Source organism: Dendropsophus ebraccatus, chromosome 13 (genome assembly GCF_027789765.1).
Source record: "Dendropsophus ebraccatus isolate aDenEbr1 chromosome 13, aDenEbr1.pat, whole genome shotgun sequence".
Taxonomy (NCBI): domain Eukaryota; kingdom Metazoa; phylum Chordata; class Amphibia; order Anura; family Hylidae; genus Dendropsophus; species Dendropsophus ebraccatus.
The window spans coordinates 4,421,271-4,448,351 of record NC_091466.1 but is presented as its reverse complement, the minus strand read 5'-3'; the positions used below and the strand labels follow the sequence as shown (position 1 = coordinate 4,448,351).

General features: G+C 55.1%; 1 protein-coding gene across 5 annotated transcripts in view; it reads right to left on the bottom strand.

Moving 5' to 3' along the window:
- Nucleotides 1–1,814: 1,814 nt before the first annotated feature.
- TPM3 (tropomyosin 3) overlaps nucleotides 1,815–27,081 on the bottom strand; it is a 37,013-nt gene continuing 11,746 nt past the window's right edge. The window contains exons 3-10 of one of the 5 annotated variants that reach the window (XM_069950354.1): nucleotides 22,764–22,897; nucleotides 20,827–20,944; nucleotides 20,671–20,741; nucleotides 19,421–19,496; nucleotides 18,619–18,681; nucleotides 18,374–18,443; nucleotides 18,174–18,252; nucleotides 2,381–2,470 (exon numbers count right to left, since the gene is read on the bottom strand). In XM_069950354.1, the coding sequence (XP_069806455.1) occupies nucleotides 2,467–2,470; nucleotides 18,174–18,252; nucleotides 18,374–18,443; nucleotides 18,619–18,681; nucleotides 19,421–19,496; nucleotides 20,671–20,741; nucleotides 20,827–20,944; nucleotides 22,764–22,897 (615 nt within the window). In that variant the 3' untranslated portion in view covers nucleotides 2,381–2,466. Of the gene's footprint in view, nucleotides 2,471–5,875; nucleotides 6,009–16,299; nucleotides 16,369–18,173; nucleotides 18,253–18,373; nucleotides 18,444–18,618; nucleotides 18,682–19,128; nucleotides 19,205–19,420; nucleotides 19,497–20,670; nucleotides 20,742–20,826; nucleotides 20,945–22,763; nucleotides 22,898–27,081 lie in introns of those variants that run through there. The other 4 variants (XM_069950357.1, XM_069950356.1, XM_069950358.1 and 1 more) reach the window with 4 other exon arrangements.

Below are 27,081 nucleotides of genomic sequence, written 5' to 3'. Positions count from 1 at the left end.
TATATATATATATATCCTTCTATAGGCTGTATACATCCCACCTGTGTGTGTGTGTATATATATGTATATATATATATATATATATATATATATATATATATATATATATATATATATATATATATATATATATATATATCCATCCTTCTATAGATTGCTTATATTCTTCTAATAATTTGTTTCATAAAATTGTATCTTTGTCCCAGTCTTTACAGACATATCTGAACCTTAAAGTGTCACTGTCGTGAATTTTTTTTTTGCAGAAATCAATAGTCCAGGCGATTTTAAGAAACTTTGTAATTGGGTTTATTATCCGAAAAATGCATTTTTATCATGAAAAAGCAGTTTGAAGCTCTCCCCCGTCTTCATTGTTCTCCTATGGAGAGAGCTAAAGAAAAGACCAAAACAGGACAACAAACAGTTAATCTACAAATCCCTCACGGGATATCTCCTGTGACAGTCACCAGTGACCTGTCTGAGCTCGGATTACAGCTGTCACCCAGCTCCGTGCCTGTAATCCTCTGTTATCTGCTTTCTGCTGCCGGCTAACTCCCTCCTTCCTCCTCCCCCCTCCCCTCTCCATAGAGCAGACTGGGGACGTCTCCTGCAACAAGTCACAATTTTCAGATTTTTCAGAGTGGATGAAAAAGAGGAAGGAGGGGGGGACCTGGGAAAAGGCTTTTTACATGCAGATAATGGCAGATTTGGCTAATAAACCCAATTACAAAGTTTCTTAAAATCGCCTGGACTATTGATTTCTGCAAAAAAAAAAAAATACGACAGTGACTCTTTAAGTGAGGACACCCCTGAGGCTGGACACCCCGTCCTTGTCTCCCCCAGGCTCCCCGCAGGGACAGGACACCCCTGAGGCTGGACACCCCGTCCTTGTCTCCCCCAGGCTCCCCGCAGGGGCAGGACACCCCGTCCTTGTCTCCCCCAGGCTCCCCGCAGGGACAGGACACCCCTGAGGCTGGACACCCCGTCCTTGTCTCCCCCAGGCTCCCCGCAGGGACAGGACACCCCTGAGGCTGGACACCCCGTCCTTGTCTCCCCCAGGCTCCCCGCAGGGACAGGACACCCCTGAGGCTGGACACCCCGTCCTTGTCTCCCCCAGGCTCCCCGCAGGGACAGGACACCCCTGAGGCTGGACACCCCGTCCTTGTCTCCCCCAGGCTCCCCGCAGGGACAGGACACCCCTGAGGCTGGACACCCCGTCCTTGTCTCCCCCAGGCTCCCCGCAGGGACAGGACACCCCTGAGGCTGGACACCCCGTCCTTGTCTCCCCCAGGCTCCCTGCAGGGACTGGACACCCCGTCCTTGTCTCCCCCAGGCTCCCTGCAGGGACTGGACACCCCGTCCTTGTCTCCCCCAGGCTCCCGCAGGGACAGGACACCCCTGAGGCTGGAGGGACCACCCTTGTCTCCTCTCTCTGGTGGTGCTTACCTGCCTTCTGGTCTGCTGCTGTGATACATTGTTGTTGCTGATACTATGTACCACCCAGCAGCACACATGGCCAGTGATCGCCCCATACACTGCCCCAACCACCAGGGGGAGACACTACACAGTGCCACGCAGACATTATTGGGGGCCTCCACCTAGTAGTCCCCTCTTCCCCCAGACCCAGCACAATAACCACAGCAGAGGTGTCGTTCACGTAGCAGCCTTATTTTATTCATGGATATGGAAGCTTAAAAAATTTGTGAATTTGTGAATTTAAAACCAGTCAGAGAAAAACAAATATTGTCACGCCACCAGCCGGCGTCCCACCACCCCTCCCCCACCCGACCACCGCAGACAGGACACTGAGGCAGTCATAGGAAAAAAGTGGCACATGGCGTTTATTGGCTGGAACTGGCACCAAGGAGAAATCAGAGACCCCCCTCCCCCGCACAACATGGACAAGGGGAACTCCGGCCCCCAGACCTGACTGACAGGAGGGACCCCACTCACAGGAGCCTAGAGGGGCTGTAATACTATTCCCGGGGGTCCAGACAAAACATCAGATCCTAATCATACAGTAACAACTAATCACATGATCTAATGGGAGCGGGGGGACACACCAGTACCCCACCGGCTCCGCACTGATGGGGGAGGGGTACAACCATTACTGAGGCCCCATAGAAAGAGCCCTCCTCTCAGGGGAATACTGCAGAGGGCGGCTGGATGCTTCTGGGATACAGAAGTCACCCGCCATGCTAGGGTCGGGGGTCCGGGAGACCCCTGGAATATGGCACTGGGCACAGAAAGATTTGGTCCTTAAAAACCAGCATTTGGTGGGTGGCGCCCACTGGGACAGGAGGAAAGCGCTAGACACGGGGGCGGAGTGTGGTCTGGGGGGCAGCGGTGGGGGGAGGGGAGGGGCTGACGTCAGGCAGTGACACGGGGGTCTACAAGCTGTGCAATTCCAGCAGAGTGTCGTCCAACATCTTCTGCATCTTGCAGTTCTCCTCCTTAGTGATCCTCAGCTTATCTGCGGAGACAAGAGACACATCAGGACTGGTACACAAGGGACTACAACTCCCAGCAGCACACCATGCTGGGGGTAACAGTACACATAAACAGCTGTGCAGGATGAGATTTCCTTGATCTGCCACCAGGGGGCACCAGAGACCGCCTCTCTCCTCCGGAGCTGTATATACCTATTTATACACATGACGTAGTGATTGGCGCTGGGCCCGGAGCGCAGACGAGCCGGAGACATGGCTGTATATGGACAGGTCTGCAGACTCTACCCCGCCCACCATGCTGATGGTTTCCCGACAGTGGGTGGGGCTTCATGTCCCTCTAAGAACAGCGGCACCACCCCTGTCCATGGCCGTGCCCGGTACTGCAGCCACATCCATGGGCGGTGTTACAGCATAGCCGCCATGACAGCTCCCACACGAGTGGACACTGGTCTATCGGGGGTCATGGGGCTGTAATGGCGTTATCCAGCTTTCCTGGGGACAGATGGGATTATCCTCTCCGAACTTTGCTCCAGCCACAATGTAAGGTCCGTGCCGACTGCAGTGCATCATGGGAGGAGTGTTTACAACAATGCATTGCAGAAGGACATGGGGAATCACAGGAGCTCAGCACAGAACTATGAGCGCAGCTCTGAAGGATACAGCACCCCATTGTATATTCATGTAGAAAGACGGCTCCACACAGCGAGTCACAACATGGAAGTTTATTAAAGAAATACAAAAAAAAATGCCGGCAACAACCAAGACATTGCAGAACCCAAAAAAACAGGACAGGCTGGGACCCCCAGGAGGACAGGCTGGGACCCCCCCCTCCATATACAGGACCCCCAGGAGGACAGGCTGGGACCCCCCCCTCCATATACAGGACCCCCAGGAGGACAGGCTGGGACCCCCCCCCTCATATACAGGACCCCCAGGAGGACAGGCTGGGACCCCCCTCCCCCATATACAGGACCCCCAGGAGGACAGGCTGGGACCCCCCTCCCCCATATACAGGACCCCCAGGAGGACAGGCTGGGACCCCCCTCCCCCATATACAGGACCCCCAGGAGGACAGGCTGGGACCCCCCTCCCCCATATACAGGACCCCCAGGAGGACAGGCTGGGACCCCCCCCCTCATATACAGGACCCCCAGGAGGACAGGCTGGGACCACCCTCCCCCATATACAGGACCCCCAGGAGGACAGGCTGGGACCACCCTCCCCCATATACAGGACCCCCAGGAGGACAGGCTGGGACCCCCCGCCCCCATATACAGGACCCCCAGGAGGACAGGCTGGGACCCCCCTCCCCCATATACAGGACCCCCAGGAGGACAGGCTGGGACCCCCCTCCCCCATATACAGGACCCCCAGGAGGACAGGCTGGGACCCCCCTCCCCCATATACAGGACCCCCAGGAGGACAGGCTGGGACCCCCCTCCCCCATATACAGGACCCCCAGGAGGACAGGCTGGGACCCCCCTCCCCCATATACAGGACCCCCAGGAGGACAGGCTGGGACCCCCCTCCCCCATATACAGGACCCCCAGGAGGACAGGCTGGGACCCCCCCCTCATATACAGGACCCCCAGGAGGACAGGCTGGGACCACCCTCCCCTATACACAGGACCCCCAGGAGGACAGGCTGGGACCCCCCCCCCCTCATATACAGGACCCCCAGGAGGACAGGCTGGGACCCCCCCCTCATATACAGGACCCCCAGGAGGACAGGCTGGGACCACCCTCCCCCATATACAGGACCCCCAGGAGGACAGGCTGGGACCACCCTCCCCCATATACAGGACCCCCTTGGGGTACAGGCTCGGCCCCCCATATACAGGACCCCCTAGGGGTACAGGCTCGGCCCCCCATATACAGGACCCCCTAGGGGTACAGGCTCGGCCCCCCACATGCAGGGACCCCCTAGGGGTACAGGCTCGGCCCCCCACATGCAGGGACCCCCTAGGGTGACAGGCTCGGCCCCCCACATGCAGGGGCCCCAGGGGTACAGGCTCGGCCCCCCACATGCAGGGGCCCCAGGGGTACAGGCTCGGCCCCCCACATGCAGGGACCCCCTAGGGTGACAGGCTCGGCCCCCCACATGCAGGGGCCCCAGGGGTACAGGCTCGGCCCACCCCCACATGCAGGGGCCCCAGGGGTACAGGCTCCTCCTATATACAGGCGCCCCAGGGGTACAGGCTCCTCCCATATACAGGGGCACAGGCTCCTCCCATATACAGGGGCACAGGCTCCTCCCATATACAGGCCCCAGGGGTACAGGCTCCTCCCATATACAGGCCCCAGGGGTACAGGCTCCTCCCATATACAGGCCCCAGGGGTACAGGCTCCTCCCATATACAGGCCCCAGGGGTACAGGCTCCTCCCATATACAGGCCCCAGGGGTACAGGCTCCTCCCATATACAGGCCCCAGGGGTACAGGCTCCTCCCATATACAGGCCCCAGGGGTACAGGCTCCTCCCATATACAGGCCCCAGGGGTACAGGCTCCTCCCATATACAGGCCCCAGGGGTACAGGCTCCTCCCATATACAGGCCCCAGGGGTACAGGCTCCTCCCATATACAGGCCCCAGGGGTACAGGCTCCTCCCATATACAGGCCCCAGGGGTACAGGCTCCTCCCATATACAGGCCCCAGGGGTACAGGCTCCTCCCATATACAGGCCCCAGGGGTACAGGCTCCTCCCATATACAGGCCCCAGGGGTACAGGCTCCTCCCATATACAGGCCCCAGGGGTACAGGCTCCTCCCATATACAGGCCCCAGGGGTACAGGCTCCTCCCATATACAGGCCCCAGGGGTACAGGCTCCTCCCATATACAGGCCCCAGGGGTACAGGCTCCTCCCATATACAGGCCCCAGGGGTACAGGCTCCTCCCATATACAGGCCCCAGGGGTACAGGCTCCTCCCATATACAGGCCCCAGGGGTACAGGCTCCTCCCATATACAGGCCCCAGGGGTACAGGCTCCTCCCATATACAGGCCCCAGGGGTACAGGCTCCTCCCATATACAGGCCCCAGGGGTACAGGCTCCTCCAACCCGACACACACGAAGCCTCACATTTTGAAATAGTTGAGCTTTATTGACAGTAGTCGGATGCTACAGAACGATGTAACCACAAGACCCAGAGGGTTCTAGAATGGGCATCTCACCATTACTGGGGACCCCGGGGCCCTCATTACCCTATCAGGGGCCACAGCGAAGGAGAAGCAGAGATCCGGTTTAGCCCTGCACTCCACTGGGTGGCAGAACAGAGTAGATCCCTCAGTGCCGCCGCTGTACGTATAGCACCAGTCCTATAATGGCCGGAGGTAGGGGGGGGGGGGGGGGGGGGGTCAGACATCACTATAGAGACTGATGAGGCCAGTATATACATATAGACAGGGGATGGCCCCTCCCACGGGCGGCGCTCCACGTCCCCAACTGATCCGCCACACGCTTGCGATGTACGGGGCCCGACCTCACTCACAGAGGTCACGCAGAGTCACCTTCAGCTCACTAGCAAGGAGCCTGTTTTTCTCCATTTGGCTGTAGAGGCGCTCTGCGGGGGAGGGGCAGAAGAGGGAGGGGCGGAGAGAGGAGAGTGAGAGAAGAGACAGCTTGTGTTAGTGTCAGAGAGAGAGAGCGAGAGCGTGTGAGATTACAGAACAGACCATGCAGCTGACGGCTCATCCTCCTCCAATCACCTCCACTGCTGCCACACAGACAGCCCTCAGGATACCACCGCTGCCACACACAGACAGCCCTCAGGATGCCACCGCTGCCACACACAGACAGCCCTCAGGATGCCACCGCTGCCACACACAGACAGCCCTCAGGATGCCACCGCTGCCACACACAGACAGCCCTCAGGATGCCACCGCTGCCACACACAGACAGCCCTCAGGATGCCACCGCTGCCACACACAGACAGCCCTCAGGATGCCACCGCTTCACAGACAGCCCTCAGGATGCCACCGCTGCCACACACAGACAGCCCTCAGGATGCCACCGCTGCCACACACAGACAGCCCTCAGGATGCCACCGCTGCCACACACAGACAGCCCTCAGGATGCCACCGCTGCCACACACAGACAGCCCTCAGGATGCCACCGCTCCACAGACCGCCCTCAGGATGCCACCGCTGCCACACACAGACAGCCCTCAGGATGCCACCGCTGCCACACACAGACAGCCCTCAGGATGCCACTGCTGCCACACACACAGACCTCAGGATGCCACCGCTGCCACACACAGACCGCCCTCAGGATGCCACCGCTGCCACACACAGACAGCCCTCAGGATGCCACTGCTGCCACACACACAGACCTCAGGATGCCACCGCTGCCACACACAGACCTCAGGATGCCACTGCCACCTCAGGATGCCACCGCTGCCACACACACAGACCTCAGGATGCCACACACACACACAGACGCTCCACAGACAGCCCTCAGGATGCCACTGCTGCCACACACAGACAGCCCTCAGGATGCCACCGCTGCCACACACACAGACCTCAGGATGCCACACACACACAGACGCTCCACAGACAGCCCTCAGGATGCCACTGCTGCCACACAAAGACAGAGAGCTCTCAGGATGCCACCGCTGACACACACAGACAGCCCTCAGGATGCCACACACAGACAGCTCTCAGGATGCCACCGCTGACACACACAGACAGCCCTCAGGATGCCACCGCTGACACACACAGACAGCCCTCAGGATGCCACCGCTGACACACACAGACAGCCCTCAGGATGCCACCGCTCCACAGACAGCCCTCAGGATGCCACCGCTGACACACACAGACAGCCCTCAGGATGCCACCGCCTGGTGACCGGGGGTGCAGAGTATGACCGCCACTGCTGAGTGACCGGGGGTACAGAGCATGACCACTACAGCTGGGTACACAGTATGACCACTCCCGCCAGGTGACCGGGGGTACAGAGCATGACCACTACAGCTGGACTCCTAAACGGGAAATGCGCTGTGGAAAAATGGCCTTCCCTCCATTCAGGATTCCAGAAAAGCTGGACCATGATCATATGACCATAATCAGTCATCACTTATAAAGAGTGTGATCGCAGCTCCAGAGAATGGCTCACTGTTAATGCAGCCCGTTGCAGCCAGTGCCCCCCCACTCCTCTTACCCAGGTAGACGCCTGCAGCTGGAGACCCCCCCCCCCCCCATATACATCCAGCATCATAGTGACTGCACCCCTCCCCCCCATATACATCCAGCATCATAGTGACAGCACCCCCCCCATATACATCCAGCATCATAGTGACAGCACCCCCCCATATACATCCAGCATCATAGTGACAGCACCCCCCATATACATCCAGCATCATAGTGACAGCACCCCCCCATATACATCCAGCATCATAGTGACAGCACCCCCCCCATATACATCCAGCATCATAGTGACTGCACCCCCCCATATACATCCAGCATCATAGTGACTGCACCCCTCCCCATATACATCCAGCATCATAGTGACTGCACCCCTCCCCATATACATCCAGCATCATAGTGACTGCACCCCCCCCATATACATCCAGCATTATAGTGACTGCACCCCTCCCTCCCCATATACATCCAGCATAATAGTGACTGCACCCCTCCATATACATCCAGCATCATAGTGACTGCACCCCCCCATATACATCCAGCATTATAGTAACTGCACCCCTCCCCCCCATATACATCCAGCATCATAGTGACTGCACCCCCCCATATACATCCAGCATCATAGTGACTGCACCCCCCATATACATCCAGCATTATAGTAACTGCACCCCTCCCCCCCATATACATCCAGCATCATAGTGACTGCACCCCCCCATATACATCCAGCATTATAGTAACTGCACCCCTCCCCCCCATATACATCCAGCATCATAGTGACTGCACCCCTCCCCATATACATCCAGCATCATAGTGACTGCACCCCCCCCATATACATCCAGCATCATAGTGACAGCACCCCCCCATATACATCCAGCATCATAGTGACTGCACCCCCCCATATACATCCAGCATTATAGTAACTGCACCCCTCCCCCCCATATACATCCAGCATCATAGTGACAGCACCTCCCCATATACATCCAGCATCATAGTGACTGCACCCCCCCCATATACATCCAGCATCATAGTGACTGCACCCCTCCCCCCCATATACATCCAGCATCATAGTGACTGCACCCCTCCCTCCCATATACATCCAGCATTATAGTAACTGCACCCCTCCATATACATCCAGCATCATAGTGACTGCACCCCTCCATATACATCCAGCATCATAGTGACTGCACCCCTCCCCATATACATCCAGCATAATAGTGACAGCACCCCCCCCATATACATCCAGCATCATAGTGACTGCACCCCCCCCCATATACATCCAGCATCATAGTGACTGCACCCCCTCCATATACATCCAGCATCATAGTGACTGCACCCCCCCATATACATCCAGCATTATAGTAACTGCCCCCCCATATACATCCAGCATCATAGTGACTGCACCCCTCCCATATACATCCAGCATTATAGTGACTGCACCCCTCCATATACATCCAGCATCATAGTGACTGCACCCCTCCCCATATACATCCAGCATAATAGTGACAGCACCCCCCCCATATACATCCAGCATCATAGTGACTGCACCCCCCCCCATATACATCCAGCATCATAGTGACTGCACCCCCCCATATACATCCAGCATCATAGTGACTGCACCCCTCCCATATACATCCAGCATTATAGTAACTGCACCCCTCCATATACATCCAGCATCATAGTGACTGCACCCCTCCCCCCCATATACATCCAGCATCATAGTGACTGCACCCCCTCCATATACATCCAGCATTATAGTGACTGCACCCCCCCATATACATCCAGCATCATAGTAACTGCACCCCTCCATATACATCCAGCATCATAGTGACTGCACCCCTCCCCCCCATATACATCCAGCATCATAGTGACTGCACCCCTCCCCATATACATCCAGCATCATAGTGACTGCACCCCGCCCCCATATACATCCAGCATCATAGTGACTGCACCCCCCCATATACATCCAGCATCATAGTGACTGCACCCCCCCATATACATCCAGCATTATAGTAACTGCACCCCCCCCATATACATCCAGCATCATAGTGACTGCACCCCGCCCCCATATACATCCAGCATCATAGTGACTGCACCCCTCCCCCCCATATACATCCAGCATTATAGTGACTGCACCCCTCCCCATATACATCCAGCATCAGTGACTGCACCCCTCCCCCCCCATATACATCCAGCATCATAGTGACTGCACCCCTCCCCCCCATATACATCCAGCATCATAGTGACTGCACCCCCCCCCATATACATCCAGCATTATAGTAACTGCACCCCTCCCCCCCATATACATCCAGCATCATAGTGACTGCACCCCTCCCCATATACATCCAGCATCATAGTGACTGCACCCCCCCCCCATATACATCCAGCATTATAGTAACTGCACCCCTCCCTCCCATATACATCCAGCATCATAGTGACTGCACCCCCCCATATACATCCAGCATTATAGTGACTGCACCCCTCCCCCCCATATACATCCAGCATCATAGTGACTGCACCCCCCCCCATATACATCCAGCATTATAGTGACTGCACCCCTCCCCCCCATATACATCCAGCATCATAGTGACTGCACCCCCCCATATACATCCAGCATCATAGTGACTGCACCCCCCCCATATACATCCAGCATCATAGTGACTGCACCCCCCCCACATACATCCAGCATCATAGTGACTGCACCCCCCCCCATATACATCCAGCATTATAGTGACTGCACCCCTCCCCCCCATATACATCCAGCATCATAGTGACTGCACCCCCCCCATATACATCCAGCATTATAGTAACTGCACCCCCCCCATATACATCCAGCATTATAGTGACTGCACCCCTCCCCCCCCATATACATCCAGCATCATAGTGACTGCACCCCTCCCCCCCATATACATCCAGCATCATAGTGACTGCACCCCCCCCATATACATCCAGCATCATAGTGACTGCACCCCCTCCATATACATCCAGCATCATAGTGACAGCACCCCCCATATACATCCAGCATCATAGTGACTGCACCCCTCCCCCCCATATACATCCAGCATCATAGTGACTGCACCCCCCCCCATATACATCCAGCATCATAGTGACTGCACCCCCTCCATATACATCCAGAAGGAATGAATGTACGCAGGGAACTCCTGTATTAATATAAATTATTCCTCATCATTATATATGTAAACATTATTTTCCCTGTTAAAATTCTCCATGTTCATGTACCATTTCATAAGCACATATTTCTCAACATACATGCAAAGTACTAAATACGAATATATTGGGATAGCCATCTAAGAAACGATGCGATCGCGGGGGGGAGATCAGTTCTTCTGCCCGTGCCGGGCCTCAGCGTCGGAATGACGCTGATCCCGGCTCGGCAATAGATTGCTATGGCCTGCAGCAGGCCATAGTAATCTATGACCAATCTAATCGATCTTTGCTGTGTATATACACAGCATTGATCTCTATGAGAGATCAGTGCTGTCTTTATACAAGCCCCCCCCTAATAAAATCCCCTCCCCTAATAAAAGTCCAAATCACCCCCCTTTTCCCATTTTATAAATATAAATGAATAAATAAATAAACATATTTGGTATCGCCGCAAACGTAATCGCCCGAACTATTAATCACATTCCTGATCTCGCACGGTAAACGGCGTCAGCGCAAAAAATCCCAAAGTGCAAAATTGCGCATTTTTGGTCGCATCAAATCCAGACAAAATGTAATAAAAAGTGATCAAAAAGTCGTATATGCGCAATCAAGGTACCGATAGAAAGAACGCATCATGGCGCAAAAACTGACACCTAACACAGACCCATAGACCAAAGGATAAAAGCGCTATAAGCCTGGGAATGGAGCGATTGTAAGGAACATATATTTGCTAACAATGTTTTGATTTTTTTAAAAGCCATCAGATACAATATAAGTTATACATGTTATATATCACAGTAATCGTAACGACTTGAGGAACATGCATAACAAGTCAGTTTTACCATAGGGCGAACGGCGTAAATGCAAAACTCCCCGAAATCAAAACAAATTTGTTTTTGTTTTCAATTTGACAGCGCAAATTATTTTTTTCCGGTTTCGCAGCATATTTTATGGAAAAATAATGCCGGTCATTGCAAAGTACAATTGGTTTCACAAAATGCAAAATGCAAAATGCAAGCGCTATGTACTTTTAAACATAAAATGGAAAAAGCAAAAGCGCAAAAACGAAAATTGGCTTTGACCTTAAGGGGTTAATGTCTAAGTTAATGTTTGTGCTTTTATTCATTCTTTTATATTCTTATTCCTCTTACAATCAAGCAACCGTATTCTTTGTCCAAGTATTCACAGCATGTGAAATTAGTTCTTTTAATTGTATTCCTCTATTGACTTGTATGTACACCTGCATGGTGACTATGTAAGGGAGGTAATGAGGGGGAGGCACTAGGTGAAGAGTGCGCATGCGCTAGAAAGCGTCTAATCTCTGGGGTCACTGCATCTTGGTGTTCTGCTGTTTATTGCAACGAAACTGAATAAACTTCTTTGCCAAGTGCTGGACTGTTGAACTTTTCCTTCAGTGTTGCATATCCACACATCGAGCCATATGTGAGTTCGGGCACCGGAGAGGTTGCAATCGGTGAGCTGACACTACTTACTACATGTTCATACAGGGCAGTATTACCAGCTGCTGCTGCAATACCGCCATACTGTGACTGGATAACACGGCCATACCAGACCTGACCAATACCACCATACTGTGACTGGATAACACTGTCATACCAGACCTGACCAATACCGCCATACTGTGACTGGATAACACGGCCATACCAGACCTGACCAATACCACCATACTGTGACTGGATAACACTGTCATACCAGACCTGACCAATACCGCCATACTGTGACTGGATAACACCTCCATACCAGACCAATACCGCCATACTGTGACTGGATAACACGGCCATACCAGGCCTGACCAATACCGCCATACTGTGACTGGATAACACCGCCATACCAGACCTGATTAATACCGCCATACTGTGACTGGATAACACCTCCATACCAGACCAATACCGCCATACTGTGACTGGATAACACTGCCACATCAGACCTGACCAATACCGCCATACTGTGACTGGATAACACTGCCACACCAGACCTGACCAATACCGCCATACTGTGACTGGATAACACCGCCATACCAGACCTGACCAATACTGCCATACTGTGACTGGATGACACCGCCACAGCACCTCCACCAACTCTATACTACAGGTATACCGAACCCCAAACTATACACTACAGGTATACAGGACCCCCGAACTATATACTTCAGGTATAAAAGACCTCCACCAACTCTTTACTACAGGTATACAGCACCTCCACCAACTCTATACTACAGGTATACAGGACCCTCTATACACACTGACACTTTATACCCGGGCAGCGCCGGGTACATTTTCTAGTACTGTATATAAAGCAGCTTCTCCTATGTATGCAGTGGATGCAGCCAGTCTCCAGCCTCCATGTCCTGAACAACTCATAGCTAGACTAGATGGAGCAGGTGGTCTCTTTCTGCTGACATCTTCTATGTTTCTAACTAAATATTCACCAGACACACAGAAATACTAACACTGCCAGATACCTGTGATATAGAGAGGGGTCACACACAGTGATATAGAGAGGGGTCACACACAGTGATATAGAGAGGGGTCACACACAGTGATATAGAGGGGTCACACAGTGATATAGAGAGGGGTCACACAGTGATATAGAGAGGGGTCACACAGTGATATAGAGAGGGGTCACACAGTGATATAGAGAGAGGTCACACATAGTGATATAGAGGGGTCACACAGTGATATAGAGAGGGGTCACACATAGTGATATAGAGGGGTCACACATAGTGATATAGAGGGGTCACACATAGTGATATAGAGAGGGGTCACACACAGTGATATAGAGAGGGGTCACACACAGTGATATAGAGAGGGGTCACACACAGTGATATAGAGGGGTCACACAGTGATATAGAGAGGGGTCACACAGTGATATAGAGAGGGGTCACACAGTGATATAGAGAGAGGTCACACATAGTGATATAGAGGGGTCACACAGTGATATAGAGAGGGGTCACACATAGTGATATAGAGGGGTCACACATAGTGATATAGAGGGGTCACACATAGTGATATAGAGAGGGGTCACACACAGTGATATAGAGAGGGGTCACACACAGTGATATAGAGAGGGGTCACACACAGTGATATAGAGAGGGGTCACACATAGTGATATAGAGGGGTCACACATAGTGATATAGAGAGGGGTCACACACAGTGATATAGAGAGGGGTCACACACAGTGATATAGAGAGGGGTCACACATAGTGATATAGAGGGGTCACACATAGTGATATAGAGGGGTCACACATAGTGATATAGAAGGTCACTGTGGGGGCACACACACACACACACACCCCACTGCAGCCATAGCACACACACATACACACAGCTGCAGCCATAGAACACTGTGAAGAAAAACACACAATCTTCTCCCAGAGAGAAAACCCCACACTGAGGACTGAGGTTACAGCTACACTACTTATGTCTTCTCCTCCTCCTCTATATTACACAGGATATCTCCATATTACACTGCTGCTCATATACAGTCATCCAGCATCCAGGAAGAGACCAGCACAGATCTCCCCCCACACAATGGACTCTTCCAGCTCAGAAACAAGCTGCCAAATAGTGACCGACAACTTTTCCCCTACCACCCTTGTCTAATAGGGCCAGTGTCCTATTACTGATATATCCCCCGACCACCCTTATGTAATAGGGCCAGTGTCCTATTACTGATATTACCCGACCACCCTTATGTAATAGGGCCAGTGTCCTATTACTGATATATTCCCCGACCACCCTAATGTAATAGGGCCAGTGTCCTATTACTGATATATTCCCCGACCACCCTTATGTAATAGGGCCAGTGTCCTATTACTGATATATTCCCCGACCACCCTTATGTAATAGGGCCAGTGTCCTATTACTGATATATTCCCCGACCACCCTTATGTAATAGGGCCAGTGTCCTATTACTGATATTACCCGACCACCCTTATGTAATAGGGCCAGTGTCCTATTACTAGTATACTCCCCGACCACCCTTATGTAATAGGGCCAGTGTCCTATTACTGGTATTTTCCCCGACCACCCTTATGTAATAGGGCCAGTGTCCTATTACTGGTATTTTCCCCGACCACCCTTATGTAATAGGGCCAGTGTCCTATTACTGATATTACCCGACCACCCTTATGTAATAGGGCCAGTGTCCTATTAGAATGTTGCTCCTAATATATATTCATGAGCAAAACTTGTAAAATGCATATCAAAATTCAATTCTACATTTTTTTAAAGATGTTTATAAAGCTGGAGTCGGTATATTTTTTCCCGACTCCAGCCAAAACTAGCTCCAACTCCGACTCCACAGCCCTGATCATAGTGACCGGGACCCTTCCTCTTGGAACTCCAGATAATCCTCGGGGACTCCCTCCCCCCCATTGGATGAAGGGCCCCTTTAAGAATGCAGATCCCCCTTTATCACGCTTGGGTGAAGCTGGCGTCATTGCCTCAACAGGTCTGGAGATGAGCAGAGAAACCGCCTGCACCCACCGCCAGGGAAGTGTACAGGAACCAGGCCCTAGCCAAACAACCCAGGCCATGACCAGCAGGGGGCGCACCCGAGCCTAGCCAAACAACCCAGGCCATGACCAGCAAGGGCGCACCGAGCCTAACCAAACCCAACCCAGGCCTTGACCAGCAGGGGGCGCACCCGAGCCTAGCCAAACAACCCAGGCCATGACCAGCAGGGGGCGCACCCGAGCCTAGGCAAACACAACCCAGGCCATGACCAGCAGGGGCGCACCCGAGCCTAGCCAAACCCAACCCAGGCCATGACCAGCAGGGGCGCACCCGAGCCTAGGCAAACAACCCAGGCCATGACCAGCAGGGGGCGCACCCGAGCCTAGCCAAACACAACCCAGGCCATGACCAGCAGGGGCGCACCCGAGCCTAGCCAAACCCAAACCAAGCTAAGACCAGCAGGGGGCGCACCCGAGCCTAGCCAAACACAACCCAGGCCACTACAGCTCCCAGCATGCCCTCACAGCCCGGGCCATTACAGCTCCCAGCATGCCCTCACAGCCCGGGCCATTACAGCTCCCAGCATACCCTCACAGGCCGGGCCACTGCAGCTCCCAGCATACCCTCACAGGCCGGGCCACTACAGCTCCCAGCATGCCCTCCCAGGTACAGCCTGGGCCACTACAGCTCCCAGCATGCCCTCACAGCCCGGGCCACTACAACTCCCAGCATGCCCTCACAGCCCGGGCTACTGCAGCTCCCAGCATGCCCTCACAGCCTGGGCCACTACAGCTCCCAGCATGCCCTTACAGCCCGGGCCACTACAGCTCCCAGCATGCCCTCACAGCCCGGGCCACTACAGCTCCCAGCATGCCCTTACAGCCCGGGCCGCTACAGCTGCCAGCATGCCCTCACAGGTACAGCCCAGGCCACTACAGTTCCTAGCATGCCCTCACAGGTAGCTCCCACTTATATACATCTTATAATATCAGCGCCCCCCAGAGGATACCGAAGGAAATTAACAAAAACACAAAGGCTAAAATAAATGGAGGAGACGGTGATCGTTTTAGAAATCTGGTATAATCCATCAGAGAGAGAGAGGAAGAAGAGACGGCGGCTGCGGGAGACTCGCTGGATTTATCTATGTGAGAGATGAGAGAGACGAGAGTGAGAAGCCGAGAGAGGAGTCCACGCAGAGAGGCGGTGCACCCCCACACCCCTCCCCACCCTGGGGTTAGTTCTTCACACGCACACACAGGTGCACAGACATGTCTGAGAGCGCCAGGAGAAGCGTCCTGGGGGCGGCTCAGACAGCTGAGGTCACACAGGCAGCATGGTGGTGCCCCTCCTGTGTGCAGGCTGAGATCACACAATAATGATGGTGGTGCCCCTCCTCTGTGCGGGCTGAGATCACACAATAATGATGGTGGTGCCCCTCCTCTGTGCGGGCTGAGATCACACAATGATGGTGGTGCCCCTCCTCTGTGCGGGCTGAGATCACACAATGATGGTGGTGCCCCTCCTCTGTGCGGGCTGAGATCACACAATGATGGTGGTGCCCCTCCTCTGTGCGGGCTGAGATCACACAATCATGATGGTGGTGCCCCTCCTGTGTGCAGGCTGAGATCACACAATGATGGTGGTGCCCCTCCTCTGTGCGGGCTGAGATCACACAATCATGATGGTGGTGCCCCTCCTGTGTGCAGGCTGAGGTCACACAAGCAGCATGGTGGTGCCCCTCCTGTGTGCGGGCTGAGATCACACAATCATGATGGTGGTGCCCCTCCTGGGTGGGGGCTGAGATCACACAATCATGATGGTGGTGCCCCTCCTGTGTGCGGGCTGAGATCACACAAGCAGCATGGTGGTGCCCCTCCTGTGTGCGGGCTGAGATCACACAATCATGATGGTGGTGCCCCTCCTGGGTGGGGGCTGAGATCACACAATCATGATGGTGGTGCCCCTCCTGGGTGGGGGCTGAGATCACACAATCATGATGGTGGTGCCCCTCCTGGGTGGGGGCTGAGATCACACAAGCAGCATGGTGGTGCCCCTCCTGGGTGGGGGCTGAGATCACACAAGCAGCATGGTGGTGCCCCTCCTGTGTGCGGGCTGAGATCACACAATAATGATGGTGGTGCCCCTCCTGTGTGAGGGCTGAGATCACACAATAATGGTGGTGCCCCTCCTGTGTGCGGGCTGAGATCACACAAGCAGCATGGTGGTGCCCCTCCTGTGTGCGGGCTGAGATCACACAAGCAGCATCGTGGTGCCCCTCCTGTGTGCGGGCTGAGATCACACAAGCAGCATCGTGGTGCCCCTCCTGTGTGCGGGCTGAGATCACACAAGCAGCATCGTGGTGCCCCTCCTGTGTGCGGGCTGAGATCACACAAGCAGCATCGTGGTGCCCCTCCTGTGTGCGGGCTGAGATCACACAATCATGATGGTTGTGCCCTTCCTGTGTGCGGGCTGAGACCACAAAAGCAGCATGGTGGTGCCCCTCCTGTGTGCGGGCTGAGGTCACACAAGCAGCATGGTGGTGCCCCTCCTGTGTGCGGGCTGAGGTCACACAAGCAGCATGGTGGTGCCCCTCCTGTGTGGGGGACTGAGACCACACAATCATGATGGTGGTGCCCCTCCTGGGTGGGGACTGAGATCACACAAGCAGCATGGTGGTGCCCCTCCTGTGTGCGGGCTGAGAACACACAGGCAGCATGGGGGTGCCCCTCCTCTGTGGGGACTGAGATCAAACAATCATGATGGTGGTGCTCCTCCTTTGTGGGGACTGAGCTCACACAATCATGATGGTGGTGCCCCTCCTGTGTGCGGGCTGAGATCACACAAGCAGCATGGTGGTGCCCCTCCCTCCCCCAGCACACAGCACTCTGCAAGCAGTGAGTGCACACAGGGCACGGCACGCAGCCAGGTTAGTGTCCCGGTATTTACATGGAGGTCATGTCGTTGAGGGCGTGGTCCAGCTCCTCACTTACAGCTTTGTACTTGAGCTTCTGGGCGTACAGCTCGTCTGGGTGGGGAGACGGGAAGGAAACGGGTGAGGAAGAGGACGTCACAAAACACGTCCTGATACAAGGGAAGAGCAACCGCTCACAGGGCCGGAGGGGGGCACATACTTATACACAACCCACCTTCCAGGTCATCAATCGTCTTCTCAAGTTTGGCAACTGATCTCTCTGCAAACTCTGCTCTCGTCTCTGCCTGTAACCAGAAGGAAACGGGGTGAGTGATGGCGGCCAAGGCTAAAGACGGGGGGCTACAGGGGTCAGTGATGGGGGGGGACCGGGGGTCTGAGGCAATACAGGAGAACTAAGGGGCTACAGGCACCCTCCCTGAGGTTGGCCCCTCCCCCATATTGAAGGCTCCACCCACTTACCTCTTTTAGTTTATCTGTCAGAATCTTAATTTCTTCTTCATATTTATCTTCCTTTTGAGAATACTGGAAGATAAGAGAAGAGACGTCAGTGAGGGGAACGGCAGAGCGACCAGCACCTCCCCCCCCACCATCACTAAGCCCCTCCTCCAAGACCCCTGGAACCTATCCCCATCAGGGAGGGAGAGCAGTCAAAGGGAGGCCGGCAGCCCCCTCACCCACGCTCTGCCAGGGAGAGCAGTCAGGGAGGCCGGCACCCCCCTCACTCCCGCTCTGCCAGGGAGAGCAGTCAGAGGGAGGCCGGCACCCCCCTCACTCCCGCTCTGCCAGGGAGAGCAGTCAGAGGGAGGCCGGCACCCCCCTCACTCCCGCTCTGCCAGGGAGAGCAGTCAGAGGGAGGCCGGCACCCCCCTCACTCCCGCTCTGCCAGGGAGAGCAGTCAGAGGGAGGCCGGCACCCCCCTCACTCCCGCTCTGCCAGGGAGAGCAGTCAGAGGGAGGCCGGCACCCTTACCTTCTCGGCCTGAGCCTCCAGAGACTTCAGGTTGTTGGTGACATTCTTCAGCTCCTCCTCGAGCTCGGCACATTTACTGAGGAGGCCGAGAGGGAGAGAACAAGGGAAGAGGAAGAGAGAGACAGAAGAGGAAGGATGAGAAGAGGGCACTCTGCCATGATGTCACTTCCTGCCCCGCCCCCCACCCCAGGAGCCTATCACAGAGCAGGAGGCGGCAGCGGTGCTGAGTAGAAGAGACAACACAGGGAGAGGAGGAGGAGCAGCCGGGACAGGAGCAGCCGCCATCATATACCTTTTCCTCGGAGGCGTTCAGACACTTCAGACTCTGGTCCAGGAGGCGGATCTGTTCCTCCAGCTCGCGGCATCGGCTGATGATGTCACAGCGGGGGGAGGGAAGGGGAGGGGGAAGGATCGTCAGCGGCGGCGGCACACACAACAAGCCGGGAGGACGGGGAGGGGGCAAAAACAAAGACAACAAATTCAGTTCATGCAAGGACGGGGTTAAACAAGGCCTGAAGCGGGGAGTACCCCCCCTCCCCTGAGACCCCCCCCAGGCAGGGATCCTGACACCAGGGGGCGCTCCTCCTCAGGTCTTGTATATAGGGGCAGGCAGAGATCCTGACACCAGGGGGCGCTCCTCCCCTCAGGCCTTGTATATAGGGGCAGACAGGCAGGGATCCTGACACAAGGGGGCGCTCCTCCTCAGGCCTTGTATATAGGGGCAGGCAGGGATCCTGACACCAGGGGGCGCTCCTCCCCTCAGGCCTTGTATATAGGGGCAGGCAGGCAGGGATCCTGACACCAGGGGGCGCTCCTCCCCTCAGGCCTTGTATATAGGGGCAGGCAGGCAGGGATCCTGACACCAGGGGGCGCTCCTCCTCAGGCCTTGTATATAGGGGCAGGCAGGGATCCTGACACAAGGGGGCGCTCCTCCCCTCAGGCCTTGTATATAGGGGCAGGCAGGGATCCTGACACCAGGGGGCGCTCCTCCTCAGGCCTTGTATATAGGGGCAGGCAGGGATCCTGACACCAGGGGGCGCTCCTCCTCAGGTCTTGTATATAGGGGCAGGCAGGGATCCTGACACCAGGGGGCGCTCCTCCCCTCAGGCCTTGTATATAGGGGCAGGCAGGCAGGGATCCTGACACCAGGGGGCGCTCCTCCTCAGGCCTTGTATATAGGGGCAGGCAGGGATCCTGACACAAGGGGGCGCTCCTCCCCTCAGGCCTTGTATATAGGGGCAGGCAGGGATCCTGACACCAGGGGGCGCTCCTCCTCAGGCCTTGTATATAGGGGCAGGCAGGGATCCTGACACCAGGGGGCGCTCCTCCCCTCAGGCCTTGTATATAGGGGCAGGCAGGGATCCTGACACCAGGGGGCGCTCCTCCTCAGGCCTTGTATATAGGGGCAGGCAGGGATCCTGACACAAGGGGGCGCTCCTCCCCTCAGGCCTTGTATATAGGGGCAGGCAGGGATCCTGACACCAGGGGGCGCTCCTCCTCAGGCCTTGTATATAGGGGCAGGCAGGGACTGGTGATACTCACGACTCTGACAGGTCCGCTCTCTCCTCGGTGCGCTCCATGTCGCCCTCTATGATCACCAGCTTCCTGGCCACCTGTAGAAAACGACAGTCCAAGAGTAAGAAGACCCCCCGTTGCTCCCCGGACAAGGCCCCCCCCCCAAACATCCGGCCCACTCACCTCCTCGTACTTCCTGTCCGCCTCCTCGGCTATGTGCTTGGCCTCCTTCAGCTGGATTTCTTGGAGCTCCATCTTCTCCTCGTCTTTCAGGGCTCGGTTCTCGATGACCTTCATCCCCCTGCAGAGAAAGATCCGGACAGGTGTCACCATCTACAGCAGAGCCCGGCAGTATATACAGGGGCCCCCCTATATAGTATACAGCAGAGCCCGGCAGTATATACAGGCCCCCCCCCTATATAGTATACAGCAGAGCCCAGCAGTATATACAGGCCCCCCCCCTATATAGTATATAGCAGAGCCCAGCAGTATATACAGGGGCCACCCTATATAGTATACAGCAGAGCCCGCCAGTATATACAGGCACCCCCCTATATATTATACTGCAGAGCCCGGCGGTATATACAGACAGCCCCCTATATAGTATACAGCAGAGCCCGGCGATATATACAGGCATCTCCTGTATAGTATACAGCAGAGCCTGGCAGTATATACAGGGGCCCGATGTATAGTATACAGCAGAGCCTGGTAGTATATATAGAGGACCCCCTATAGTATACAGCAGAGCCCGGCAGTATATACAGGCCCCCCCCCAATATAGTATACAGCAGGGCCCGGCAGTATATACAGGCACCCCCCTATATAGTATACAGCAGGACCCGGCAGTATATACAGGCACCCCCCTATATAGTATACAGCAGAGCCCGGCAGTATATACAGGGGCCCCCCTATATAGTATACAGCAGAGCCCGGCAGTATATACAGGCCCCCCCCCCTATATAGTATATAGCAGAGCCCAGCAGTATATACAGGGGCCCCCCTATATAGTATACAGCAGAGCCCGGCAGTATATACAGGCACCCCCCTATATAGTATACTGCAGAGCCCGGCGGTATATACAGGCACCCCCCTATATAGTATACAGCAGAGCCCGGCGATATATACAGGCATCTCCTGTATAGTATACAGCAGAGCCTGGCAGTATATACAGGGGCCCGATGTATAGTATACAGCAGAGCCTGGCAGTATATACAGGGGCCCAATGTATAGTATACAGCAGAGCCTGGTAGTATATATAGAGGCCCCCCTATAGTATACAGCAGAGCCTGGTAGTATATATACAGGCACCCCCCTATATAGTATACAGCAGAGCCCGGCAGTATATACAGGCACCCCCCTATATAGTATACTGCAGAGCTCGGCAGTATATACAGGCACCCCCCTATATAGTATACAGCAGAGCCCGGCAGTATATACAGGCACCCCCCTATATAGTATACAACAGGACCCGGCAGTATATACAGGCACCCCCCTATATAGTATACAGCAGAGCCCGGCAGTATATACAGGCCCCCCCCCCCTATATAGTATACAGCAGGGCCCGGCAGTATATACAGGCACCCCCCTATATAGTATACAGCAGGACCCGGCAGTATATACAGGCACCCCCCTATATAGTATACAGCAGAGCCCGGCAGTATATACAGGCACCCCCCTATATAGTATACAGCAGAGCCCGGCAGTATATACAGCCCCCCCCCCTATATAGTATACAGCAAAGCCCGGCAGTATATACAGGCACCCCCCCTATATAGTATACAGCAGAGCCTGGCAGTATATACAGGGCCCCCCCTATATAGTATACAGCAGAGCCTAGCAGTATATACAGGCTCCCCCCTATATAGTATACAGCAGAGCCCAGCAGTATATACAGGCACCCCCCTATATAGTATACAGCAGAGCCCGGCAGTATATACAGGCTCCCCCCTATATATTATACAGCAGAGCCCGGAAGTATATACAGGCTCCCCCCTATATAGTATACAGCAGAGCCCGGCAGTATATACAGGCACCCCCCTATATAGTATACAGCAGAGCCCGGTAGGCCAGGCCGGGAAGATGGGGGGGGGGGATGTCGGCCATGCTGGGGGGGCACTCACCGCTCGCTCTCATCGGCCACCTTCTCGGCTTCCTCAAGCTTCTGCATGGCGGTGGAGAGTCGCTCCTGGGTGCGGTCCAGCTCTTCCTCCACCAATTGGATGCGACGATTGAGCGAAGCGACTTCAGCCTCAGCCTGAGGAGAGAAGAGTTGGAGGTCAGCGGCCAATCACATGAGAGAATACACAGAGGTGGTCCTCTACCATCCCGGGAGCAGCTGGGGGTAATACACACCAAGAGGCTCCCCCAATTACATCATCAGTGCAGGTAACCCTGAGGGGGAGGGGCTAGTTACGATGTATCAGTGCAGGTATCGGAGGGGGAGGGGCTTGTTACAATGTATCAGTGCAGGTACGGGAGGGGGAGGGGCTTGTTACAATGTATCAGTGCAGGTACGGGAGGGGGAGGGGCTTGTTACAATGTATCAGTGCAGGTACTGAAGGGGGAGGGGCTTGTTACAATGTATCAGTGCCCGTATCGGAGGGGGAGGGGCTTGTTACAATGTATCAGTGCAGGTAACCCTTCCGGAGCTCGCTCTGCTTAGCTGAAACACTGGAACGGCCCATCAGCTGTGACATGTCTGATCCCTGGTTGAGCGCCCTGCCCCTCTGTACCCGGCACTTAGAGTCCTCCACCCAGACAGATCAAACACTAGACGGTGCAGCAGAGCTGAGGGTGTTTGTACAGTGATCAGTGAGGGCATTGTGAGGTGGTGTGAGGGTGGCAGAGCAAGCGAGAACCTGGCACAACAACGACCAGCACCACCACGAGCGGCTGCCGCCTAGACAGCGCACACTGCCGAGCCATCACCTGACAGACTACAACACCCAGCATCCCGGGCCCCGACAGACTACAACACCCAGCATCCCGGGCCCCGACAGACTACAACACCCAGCATCCCGGGCCCCGACAGACTACAACACCCAGCATCCCGGGCCCCGACAGACTACAACACCCAGCATCCCGGGCCCCGACAGACTACAACACCCAGCATCCCGGGCCCCGACAGACTACAACACCCAGCATCCCGGGCCCCGACAGACTACAACACCCAGCATCCCGGGCCCCGACAGACTACAACACCCAGCATCCCGGGCCCCGACAGACTACAACACCCAGCATCCCGGGCCCCGACAGACTACAACACCCAGCATCCCGGGCCCCGACAGACTACAACACCCAGCATCCCGGGCCCCGACAGACTACAACACCCAGCATCCCGGGCCCCGACAGACTACAACACCCAGCATCCCGGGCCCCGACAGACTACAACACCCAGCATCCCGGGCCCCGACAGACTACAACACCCAGCATCCCGGGCCCCGACAGACTACAACACCCAGCATCCCGGGCCCCGACAGACTACAACACCCAGCATCCCGGGCCCCGACAGACTACAACACCCAGCATCCCGGGCCCGGAGAGACTACAACACCCAGCATCCCGGGCCCAGAGAGACTACAACACCCAGCATCCCGGGCCCGGAGAGACTACAACACCCAGCATCCCGGGCCTGGAGAGACTACAACACCCAGCATCCCGGGCCTGGAGAGACTACAACTCCCAGCATCCCCGGCCCCGACCCACTACAACTCTCAGCATCTGTAATTTTCTTCTATTAAAATAATCTCCAGTACTTATCAGCTGCTGCACATCCTGCAGGAAGTGGTGTATTCTCTCCAGTCTGACACAGTGCTCTCTGCTGCCACCTCTGTCCATGTCAGGAACTGTCCAGAGCAGGAGAGGTTTTCTATGGGGATTTGCTGCTGCTCTGGACAGTTCCTGACATGGACAGAGGTGGCAGCAGAGAGCACTGTGTCAGACTGGGAAGGATTGGAGGAGAAGCGGGAGCTGTCAGGTACCCAAATACTGAAGCCGGCAGCTATATAACAGAGCTCCATATGAAAGTGCCCTCCTGGCCTCCTCTATGAGCCCCATAGAAGTGTCTGAATCCAGCCTGGGGATGGGTGGGTGTAAGGGCACGTGGGTAGCGCCACCATTATCATTAGATTAATGGGGGGAGGGGGGGTCTACAGTATGGGGGCCATCTATTATATGGGAGCAGCACGGGGGAGGGGTTTACAGTATGGGGGCCATCTATTATATGGGAGCAGCACGGGGGAGGGGAGGTCTACAGTATGGGGGCCATCTATTATATGGGAGCAGCATGGGGGAGGGGGGTCTACAGTATGGGGGGCCATCTATTATATGGGAGCAGCAGGGGGGAGGGGGGTCTACAATATGGGGGCCATCTATTATATGGGAGCAGCACGGGGGAGGGGGGTCTACAATATGGGGGCCATCTATTATATGGGAGCAGCACGGGGGAGGGGGGTCTACAGTATGGGGGCCATCTATTATATGGGAGCAGCAGGGGGGAGGGGGGGTCTACAATATGGGGGCCATCTATTATATGGGAGCAGCACGGGGGAGGGGGGTCTACAGTATGGGGGCCATCTATTATATGGGAGCAGCAGGGGGGAGGGGGGTCTACAATATGGGGGCCATCTATTATATGGGAGCAGCACGGGGGAGGGGGGTCTACAATATGGGGGCCATCTATTATATGGGAGCAGCACGGGGGAGGGGGGTCTACAGTATGGGGGCCATCTATTATATGGGAGCAGCACGGGGGAGGGGGGGTCTACAGTATGGGGGCCATCTATTATATGGGAGCAGCACGGGGGAGGGGGGTCTACAATATGGGGGGGCCATTATATGAAAGAGTGAGGATGTTTCTTGGGCAGATTCTGTGGTGACAAGTCACGCCTGGGAGGGGTCTTCATGATGGTCCAGGAAAAAGAAGAGCGAGCAACTCTGATTACAGATGACATCCCCTGTGAGTCACTGGATATAACTGCACTGTAATCACTTGTATGGTGTGTAACGCTGGATCTGTATGGGATGGTTATAGGGGAGCAGGATCTCTCTTCTGAGGGTGTGCTATAGAGATATAGGGGGGGCAGGATCTCCACTTCTGAGGGTGTGCTATAGAGATATAGGGGAGCAGGATCTCCTCTTCTGAGGGTGTGCTATAGAGATATAGGGGAGCAGGATCTCCTCCTCTGAGGGTGTGCTATAGATATATAGAAGAGCAGGATCTCCTCTCTTCTAAGGGTGTGCTATAGAGATATAGGGGAGCAGGATCCTCTCTTCTGAGGGTGTGCTATAGAGATATAGGGGAGCAGGATCTCCTCTATTCTGAGGGTGTGCTATAGAGATATAGGGGAGCAGGATCCTCTCTTCTGAGGGTGTGCTATAGAGATATAGGGGAGCAGGATCCTCTCTTCTGAGGGTGTGCTATAGAGATATAGGGGAGCAGGATCTCCTCTCTTCTGAGCGTGTGCTATAGAGATATAGGGGAGCAGGATCTCCTCTCCTGAGGGTGTGCTATAGAGATATAGGGGAGCAGGATCTCCTCTCTCCTGAGGGTGTGCTATAGAGATATAGGGGAGCAGGATCTCCTCTCTCCTGAGGGTGTGCTATAGAGATATAGGGGAGCAGGATCTCCTCTGAGGGTGTACTATAGAGATATAGGGGAGCAGGATCTCCTCTCTTCTGAGGGTGTGCTATAGAGATATAGGGGGGCAGGATCTCCTCTCTTCTCAGGGTGTGCTATAGAGATATAGGGGAGCAGGATCTCCTCTCTTCTGAGGGTGTGCTATAGAGATATAGGGGGGCAGGATCTCCTCTATTCTGAGGGTGTACTATAGAGATATAGGGGAGCAGGATCTCCTCTCTTCTGAGGGTGTACTATAGAGATATAGGGGAGCAGGATCCTCTCTTCTGAGGGTGTGCTATAGAGATATAGGGGAGCAGGATCTCCTCTCTTCTGAGGGTGTACTATAGAGATATAGGGGAGCAGGATCTCCTCTCTTCTGAGGGTGTGCTAGAGATATAGGGGGGCAGGATCTCTCTTCTGAGGGTGTGCTATAGAGATGTAGGGGAGCAGGATCTCCTCTATTCTGTATGTGCTATAGAGATATAGGGGAGCAGGATCTCCTCTTCTTTGGGTGTGCTATAGAAATATAGGGGAGCAGGATTCTCTCTTCTGAGGGTGTGTCCCCCCAGTGTCTCCCCCTCTCTCTCCTCATCTCTCCCCCCAGTGTCTCCCCGCTCTCTCTCCTCATCCCTCCCCCCAGTGTCTCCCCCTCTCTCTCCTCATCTCTCCCCCCAGTGTCTCCCCCTCTCTCTCCTCATCCCTCCCCCCAGTGTCTCCCCCTCTCTCTCCTCATCTCTCCCCCCAGTGTCTCCCCCTCTCTCTCCTCATCTCTCCCCCCAGTGTCTCCCCCTCTCTCTCCTCATCCCTCCCCCCAGTCT